The sequence below is a fragment of the Bison bison genome, unplaced genomic scaffold (assembly GCF_000754665.1).
Source record: "Bison bison bison isolate TAMUID 2011002044 unplaced genomic scaffold, Bison_UMD1.0 scf7180017864340, whole genome shotgun sequence".
In the NCBI taxonomy this organism is placed as follows: Eukaryota; Metazoa; Chordata; class Mammalia; order Artiodactyla; family Bovidae; genus Bison; species Bison bison.
In genome coordinates this window covers 4,183,596-4,192,299 of record NW_011494912.1, presented here as the reverse complement: position 1 = coordinate 4,192,299, position 8,704 = coordinate 4,183,596, and the positions used below count along the sequence as shown (strand labels likewise).

The following is an 8,704-nucleotide window of genomic DNA, read 5'->3' as shown; positions in this document are numbered from 1 at the left end:
GGAGGGTTGCCAAGGGCCTTTGGGGACGGGAGCCTGGGTCCTGGGGCCGCTCAGCCCAACCCTGAGAGCTCTTCCTCCATGGGCTTGTTGCAAACCTTGTTCATCTGAAAACTGCCCACTTCCCTTTCTGCTATTTTGGCCGGCAGGCCTGGGGCTGCGGCGGCCTCCTCTCCCCTCCCCACTCCACCCAGCGCGCCCTGGCCCCTGGGGCCCCTCCTGGTGCTGCGGGGGCCCAGCCCCTCTCCTTCCCCCTGCCACCGCCCCGCCTGTTCTCAGACCTGGGTGGGAAAACAAGCAGAGGACCAATTGAGTCAGTCTCGGTCTCGGGGAAGAGGCAGCCCTAGTTTCTTCCTCAAATGAACCTTTTATTTTTTTTTTCCAAATGAATCTTTTAAAAACCATATTGTGTGATTCTTTAAAAAAATGTAATTTAAAAAAGGATTTACGGGAAGGAGTGTAGGCCTTAGAGTCTACCTGCCCTGAGTACGGATCTTGGCCCTGTGACTGCTCAGCTGTGTGACCTTGGGCAGAGTGCTCACCTCTCTGGGCCGCCCTCTCCTCCCTTGGAGAAAAAGGAGCCGACCTCTCCGAGGCGATGCTGTGTGGCTCTGTGACAACTGCGGGGCTGGGGGCAACAGCCACGCTCGCCTTCAGATCCCAGGGTCTCCCAGGGTCCCAGCACGACGCCCGCCTGGGGCAGGCTCAGGCCTGTGTGTCTGGGGGAGTAGGCATGGAGGGCTTCAGGCAGGGTTGCCCCAGGCTGTCCAGTGCAGGCCATACAGCCAGGATGCTGCTAACCCCTTCCCATCCCGCGGGGACCGTGATGATGACAAGTCACAGAGGTCACAGCCAAATGTGCCCCACGCCAGCCATCAGCAGCACCTCCGGGTGTCATCTCAGTGCTGGGCTTCCTATGACGAACCCGAGGGTTGCGTGTCGTTTTTTCCCCCCATTTAACAGGGTGACCGGTGGCATTTGGATTCAGCTGCTGGGGCAGAATTTGTATTCTTATGCCCTGCCCCCTTCCCTCACTCAGTGCCAGGCGGGGGGAAGACAGACCAGGGCTAGGGGCATGCCTGACTGTGCGGCTTATCCCAGAACAGCAGAGCCAGGAAGCAAGAGCACTTTCTGGTGGTCGGGGGTCCTCAGGGAGGGAGGGCAGCAGAGCTCAGCAGCCCAGATCCTTGGGCTTCAAATGCCAAGCTGAGTGTGTGGACTTGCCTGTGGGGTCTCAAGCAGACCCCAAGGGTGGCCAGTGCCAGACCCTTGTCCCATGGGAGTAACCCCCCCGTGGGTCTACCCCCAAACCTCCTTGGGGGCAGAAAGAGCCTTCGTCTTGACCCAAAGATAAATGTGTCAAGGATGGGCGCTCGAGGGAACTGTCCAAACCAGCTGGCCGGAAGTGTGACACTCAGCAAGTTTCTCTTCCTGAAACCCTGACTGTGGTCCAGGCTGGATGTGTGTGAAATCCCCACAACTGTTGGAGGAAGGCCCTGGTTGATCCCAGTTTTACAGATGAGAAAAGTGAGGCCAAGAGACCCTGAGATACAGGTAGGGTCCCCTGTCCAAGACTAGGGGCTCCCAACCTCAGCAGCCCTGGATGGACTTGGGCCTTGGCTGGAGGCCCAAGAGGGAGGCGGCCCTGGACCAGAGGGAGGTCTGTGGAGGGCGGGGGGTATGCGGCCTGGGAAGACGGTGCCCCGGCCCCTAGAGGATGGGGAGCTGAGGTCCCCCCGGAACGATATCTGGGGTGTGACCGATCCACCCTCTCTCCTTATGTGGAGGCCACTGCGTCCCAAGGTCTGGGAATGGTGGTGTTCCTACTGACTCACTTGGCATTTGCGGGAAAGAGAGCTAACTTCATGACGGGCCGCTGACAGAGGCTGGGCCCTGCACGGAGATTCCCTGTCATCTTTGAAACAGGGATTCAGGAAGCTTGGGGTGGTGAGCGGGGCCGCGGGGTATGGTGCAGGCCTCTGGGGCAGCCAGAAAGAGGGGGGAGGCCTGCACAAAACTCCGGCCTCCTTCAGCCTCACCTCCCGCAGCTGTGAAGCGAGGAGAAGCCTCCTCCAAGGTGGCCGAGGTGGGAGGCACAGGTGTTCAGAGGGGATGCTCCGTAGCATGGGCTCCATGTGCCCACCGTGGGGCACAGGCCCCACAGGACCCCTGCTGCCCTCTGTCACTGGCCTTTGCAAAGGGGGCTGAGCCTCTTTAGAGTTGCAACAAATCTCCCTGGAGGGCCCCTCAAGAGGGCTGAACTTGCACTCAGCAGGCCTTGCTAGGTGGCTGCCTGCGGCTTCGCTGAGGCCCGGAGGCTGGGACCGGCCACTGACCACAGAGCAGCCTCTTAACCCCATCTCCCAGCACATTCCTCCACCAGCCGCCAAAGTCCCTCTCTGCCCAGGCGCCCTTCGCCGCTTCCTGGTCTCAGGCCCACCTCCTCCGAGAAGCCTTCCTGACCTCCCTCCTCCCAGCTCCCAGGACAGGAGGAGCCAGAGCATCTGGGTAGACGGGCGTTTTAGGAATGGAAATTGCACCCCCAGCTTCCCCGGGAGGCCTTGGGTGGGAGCAGAGAATCACCCTAAGGTGGATGGGGGCTCCAGTGTAGAAGGGGCAGTGGATTCTGAGCTTGGGGAACAAAGCCGGGTTCGCAGGAGGTTTCATGACAGGATCAAAGAGCAGAACAAGCATTAGGGTCTGGAGTGCTTGCATGCATGCTAGGTCACTTCAGTCGTGTCCGACTCCTTGCGAAACTGTGTGGACTGCAGCCTGCCAGGCTCCTCTGTCCATGGGATTCTCCAGGCAAGAATACTGGAGTGGGTTGCCGTGCCCTCTTCCACGGGATCTTCCTGACCCAGGGATCAAACCCTCGTCTCTTATGTCTCCTGCATTGGCAGGCAGGTTTTCTTTATCACTAGGACTTCCTGGGAAGCTCCTAGGGTCTGGAGGCTGGCATTCAAATCCTGCCTTTCCCCTTTGCAGCTGTGGAATTTGGGGCTTCCGATTCTCTATTTGTGAAATGGCGCGAGCCTCTCCCTCGCGGGGTGGCTGGGTGGACTAAGCAAAGGTGTGCATGGGAGTGTGTGCTTACAGGCAGGTTTCCAGAACCTTCCAGCACTTGATGATGGCCCTGGGGGACCCGAGGTGTGGGTCTGGGGTCAGATGAGCAGACAGGGCTGGTTCTGTCCCCGTCTGGTCCCAGAGCAGGGAGGGTAGGGGACGCTGGGCTGTCAGGGGACGTTGGGGGGAGGGTTCCTAGCAGGGGCGGCCCTGCGGCCCCCTACCCTGGCTCACAGTGCCCCCTGTCGCAGCCCTGCAGGAAGAAGAGCGGCCCAGAATGGACATGAGCGCGGACACGGAGCTGCTGTGGCCGGGGGCGGCTCTGCTGCTGCTGCTGGGGGCAGCAGCCAGCCTGTGTGTGCGCTGTTCCCGCCCAGGTAAAGCCTGGGGGTCGTGGGCCTGTGGGAGGAGTAGGCGGTGTCCCCAGAGAGCCGCTCAGGCCCAGACCCGGCTGCTTGGAAGGGGCAGTCAGATAAGCCTGGGGGCGCAGAAGTGAAACCCAGGGACCCGTCCCCTGATCGTTCTCTGAAGACCACGGGTCTGACTCAGTGGGAGTGTTGGTTCTCTGGAGTCAAAGGCGTCTGTCTGCGCATGGATTGCGCCGGACAAGGGAGGGGAGAGGGGGCTGGGCTGCCTGCAGTGTCTGCCTTCATGTTCCACTCTCCTAAGTAAATGGTGAGCAAACCTCACCAGGGTCAGGTGGCCCCCCAGCAATGAGTGGCTCAGCCCCCATATCCGGTCTGAGGCCTGCCCGGGGCAACAGGGGAGATGGTTGGGCCTCGGATCTCAGCTCCCACCCGGCCCGGGGGGCGGGGAACTGGCTAATTTGGTCCTGCTCTTGCAGGTGCAAAGAAGTCTGAGAAAATCTATGAGCAGAGGAGTCTGTGAGTGTCTCCCCAGCCCGGTGATGCTGTGTGTCCTGCCTGGGCGGGGGCCGTCCCTCTGGGCCTCCCCTCGGGCATCCCCGCCCCCACCCCTCGCCCCTTCACTCTCACCTCCTCCATGCCGGGCTCCAGTGGGTCCTCAGCACTTAGGGGAGGGCGAGGGGGTGCCCAGGGACCGCCCAAACCCTGCCCCAGACTAGTCGGGGAGGGTGGGAGGCACGCTCCAGCGAGCACAGGAGCGTCTCCAGAAATCCCCGCCGTGACCCCAGCCCAGTGGGGACTAGGCTGTGCTGGGGGGTTGACAGAGGAATCCCGCCCTCCCATTGCAGGGACAGGGACCAGGGACCAGGTGCTGGGTCCGAGAGAGAATGTGGGCATGAAACTTTGGGGGGATCAGGGAAGGCCTCCTGGAGGAGGCGGGAAGAATCTGAAGAGAGACAGAAGGGGAAAGGGGGACATTCCAGAGAGAGAGGGAACAGTGTGGGCAATCACTGACTTAAGGCTGGGGTGGACACCATCTTGGGGTTGATGCAGCCGGAGTGAACATGTCTTGAGAGTAGTGAGCTGAATTCGGAGGAAGGAGAGTCTTGACCGTGGCCAGAGGCCTTGGCCTTTGTCCAAAGGGCCAAGGGGAGTCGCAGGAGAGCTGGAAGCAGAGCGGTGGTCAGGGGAGATGAAACGCTGTCACTGACCCCAGAGTGTCAGGACCCCGGCAGGAGGGCTGCGGCCAGTGGTGTGCTGGTGGAGGGCTCCGAGACCTGTGTGCACACACGTGCACAGGCCTGCACGCCCACGCACACCCACTGGCTCCCCCAGCACTCATTCATGCATGCACTTCTCACACACACACAGGGCCTGCTTGCACGCCTGGGCAGGCACTCACATACAAACCAGCTCACACACCCTCTTCTCATTTCCTTTTGCAACTGAAAAACCACAGTGAGATTTGAAAATAGAATTTTCCCATCCATGCCCACTCCTGGGGCTGGGGCTGGCCCTTCCCAGCCTTTTGGGGTCCCTTGGTCCTCTGGCTCGCCAGCCCACAACCTCCACCAGGGCAGGGTGGACTGGACTCCCCTGGTGCCCTCCCCCTGCCCCAAGGCAAGTTCCTCAATATCTCCCCTCGCCTCTCCTCCCTTAGTCCCTGCCCACTCCAGGCCCCTGATTAATCTTAGAACTGAAGATCCTCAGAGGCACAAGTTAAACCTCCCCATGTGGGAGGTGGAGAAAAAGGCCTGAGTAGGAGGAGATCAGAGGGGAGACTTGGGCTCTCCCCACCTCAACTGGGTTCAGTCCTACCTGTGCCCGGCCCAGCTCCATGCCAGACTCTTCTGTGGATTTAGGGCCTTGTTCCTAAATCAGATCACTTTCACCCCTCAGGAGCTCCTGGAAGAGTGGACCAGGTCACCATTCTGGTCCATGGAAGAAACCCAAAAGGCTTTTATAATTAGCTAATCTGCTCCACTAACCTTAGTGGTGGCATTCATTCCCAAAGGTACTTCATGGACCAAAATGGCAGCTAAAGCTCCAGCCCTCATCTCTGCATTCCATGCAGCAGTAAGAATGAAGAAGGAAGACAAACAGCATGCATCCCAGTTGGGAGTGCCTCCTTTAAGACGCTTTCCTGAAAACCCAACAGTTTTGGCTTGCATATCATTAACCAGAGTCTAATTACATAGTCACACTTACGTGTAAGGGAGGCTGGGAAATAGAGTCTTTTTTTAAAAACAATTGAAGTAACATTGGTTTATAACATTATTTAGGTTTCACATGTAGAATATTTTATTTCTATTTCTGTACACCTTATATCAAGCTGACCAACGAACATGTGGCTTCCATCTATCATCACACAGTTCATCCCCCTTACCCATTTTCCCTCTCAACTTAGGTAAATACTACTCTTCTCTCTGTATCTACGAGTTAGTGTTTGTTTGGTTTGTTCGTTTGTTATTTATTTGCTTTTTATATTTCACACATGAGTGAAATCGTACTGAATTTTTCCTTCTCTGACATATTTCACTTAGCATAATACCCTCAACGTCCAACCACGTTGTCACAAATAGCAAGATTTTATCTTTTTATGGGTAAAGAGTATTCCACGGTGTATATATGCCACATCCTCCTTACTCATTCATCTACCTGTTGATGGACACTTAGATTGTCTCCGTGTCTTGGCTGTCGTAAATAGTGCTGCAGCAAACATAGGGGCACATATTCTGTTGTTGTTCAGTTGCTAAGTCGTGTCAGACTCTGCAACCCCATGGACTGCCACGTGCCAGGCTCCTCTGTCCTTCACTATGTCTCAGAGTTGGCTCAAATTCAAGTTCATTGAGTCGGTGATGCCATCCACCCATCTCATCTTGTGCCTCCCCCTTCTCCTCCTGCCCTCAATCTTTCCCAGCATCAGGGTGTTTTCTAGTGAGTTGACTCTTCGAATCAGGTGGCCAGAGTATTGGTGCTTCAGCATCAGTCCTTCCAATGAGTATTCAGGGTTGATTTCCTGTATGATTGACTGGTTTGATCTCTTTGCTGTTCAAGGGACTCTCAAGAGTCTTCTTCAGCACTATATATAGCTTTTAAAATTAGTATTTCATATTCTTTAGATAAATACCCAGAAGTGGGATTTCTGGATTATATGGTAGTTTTATCCTTAGTTTTTGGGGCATGTCCATATTGAATTTATAGTGACTACACTAATTTATATTCCCCCCAATAGCACACAAGGGTTTCCTTTCCTCCACATCCTTACCAACACTTTTGATTTCTTGCCTTTTTGGTAATATTGTTGTTCTATCAGGCCTAAGGTGAAACTTCACCATGGTTTTGATTTGCATTTATTTCCCTCATAATTAGTGATGTTGAACATCTTTTCATATCTGTTGGCCATTTATAAGTCTTCTTTAGAAAAAAAAAACTAAGTCTATTTAGTTCCTCTGCCCATGTTGTTAATCAGGTTGTTTTTTGGCTGTTATGAGTTGTTTTTATATTATATTGTAAGGGACATTAACCCCTTATCAGATATATCATTTGCAAATAGCTTCTCCTGCCCGGCAGATGGTCTTTTGGTTTCATCGATGACTTCCTTGGCTGAGCAGAAGGTTTTTAGTTTGATGTCGTTCATTTATTGGGAAATAGAGCTTTATAGATGGGTGTGTGATTGTCTAAATATAAATCAGGTTCTGTTTGAAAGGAAGAAAGTGATAGTTAGATGCCTAGCTGTGTTTGCTAAGCCCTGAAGTTGCCTCATCCATTACTGGGGAATAAATGGCATGTTTGAACATCTCCAGCATGCCATGCTCTCAAAGGAATCTTAAACATTCCTGGGTGGTAGGTGGTGCGGGCAGCCTCTTTGTTGCTCCTGGTTGAAGTCACCACCAAGTCCCTGAGCAGCTCTCCCAGCCCTGCCACAGGCCCTCCTGACCGTCTATGTGTCTGGTTGGCTCCAGTCCAGGCCCGTGCGAGAAGGGTGGGCACCTGGTGGGCAGGCAGGGGAGCTGTATAGACGCATCAGGAAGCCCCGGATCTGAGTCCTGGAGGGCTGGCAGCACCCCCTCACTCTCGCTGTGGTCTGTCCCTCCCTGTCCATCTGTTCTCTCTGTCCCTGGGGCTGTGGGAAGCCAGGCCCTGACTCAGCACAGCTCTGTGTGTTTCCAGGCAAGAGAATCAGCAGAGCTTTGCAGTGGCCCGGACCTACACCCGTGAGTCCCCTGGCAGACGGGTCCCAGGCTGGGCTCAGGGTTGGGGGTGTCAGCCTCAAAATCCCTTTCGTCCTCATTGTTCTGAGGCTGTGGCCAGGCCTGATCGGGCTGGGTGATGGGATGAAGGGACTACACCGGCCAGCTGGTCTGGGGCCCAGCCAATATCCCTTCATCCTTTGCAGTGGTCAGGGAGGCCTGGCCCGGGGACACGGCCTCCAACATGGAGTTGACAAGGTAGGAATGAGCCCCCAAACCCACACCCAAGGGAGGTGATGAGGAGGGCCCTGGGGAGTACCCACCTGGCGGAGCCCAGGCCAAGACCCTGCTCCTTCCTCAGACCTCAGAACCCAGTTCTGATTCTGAGGGCCCCACCAGGGGGGCTGTGGGCTCCAGACCCCCAGGAACCCCGGGGGCCTCCTCCCAGCCCCTTCTCAGCCCTGGCCCCGCTCCCATGCAGGAAGGACAAGCTGTTGCGGTTCTCCCCCAGCCTCGAGGGTGAGTGACCTGGGACACAGGGGTGGGGGCTGGGGCAAGGTGGGATGGAGACAGGTGAATACCTGGTAAGACAGGTACTAAGCACGAGGCCTTCCCAGAGAGACATGCCGGCTGGGCTGGGAGGCCTGATGGCTGGCCCAGTGGGGCGAGGGGACAGAGAGCAGGTGTGACACGGTGAAGAGTGGGAAACACCTGGAGGGGCTCCGGGCTGGGGAACCAGCATTGAGCCAATTGGCCTGGACTTTCTTCCAGATTCTTCATCCCCCAGGTACCAGTACTTCAGCAAAGGTAGGTGGGTTCTGGGCAGGAGGGGGCTGCGGTGCGGGCCCACAGCCCCTGCCGCGGCCTGATTCTAGCCCCCTCCCGCAGGAAGCAGACCCAGATCAGAGGAAGCCTACATGTGAGCGGCCTTCTGCGGGCCCTGGCCACCTCCGCCCCGCCCTCACCCGCCCCGCCCTCAGCTTCCTTCCTCGAGAACGGCCTCCTGCCCTGGAAACCCGCGGGCCCGGGCAGGCTCCCCGCAGCACCGTGGCTCCTCAGAGGACCGCGGCTTCGTGGGGACAAGGC

At 56.7% G+C, this 8,704-nt stretch overlaps 1 protein-coding gene across 4 annotated transcripts in view; it reads left to right on the top strand.

Moving 5' to 3' along the window:
* The window catches only part of LAT2 (linker for activation of T cells family, member 2), a 15,616-nt gene that overhangs the window by 1,117 nt on the left and 5,795 nt on the right, over nt 1–8,704 (top strand). The window contains exons 2-9 of one of the 4 annotated variants that reach the window (XM_010854283.1): nt 1,452–1,551; nt 3,312–3,437; nt 3,905–3,944; nt 7,599–7,642; nt 7,825–7,876; nt 8,100–8,137; nt 8,390–8,425; nt 8,507–8,537. In XM_010854283.1, the coding sequence (XP_010852585.1) occupies nt 3,338–3,437; nt 3,905–3,944; nt 7,599–7,642; nt 7,825–7,876; nt 8,100–8,137; nt 8,390–8,425; nt 8,507–8,537 (341 nt within the window). In that variant the 5' untranslated portion in view covers nt 1,452–1,551; nt 3,312–3,337. The remainder of the gene's footprint in view (nt 1–1,451; nt 1,552–3,311; nt 3,438–3,904; nt 3,945–7,598; nt 7,643–7,824; nt 7,877–8,099; nt 8,138–8,389; nt 8,426–8,506; nt 8,538–8,704) is intronic. The other 3 variants (XM_010854284.1, XM_010854282.1, XM_010854285.1) reach the window with 3 other exon arrangements.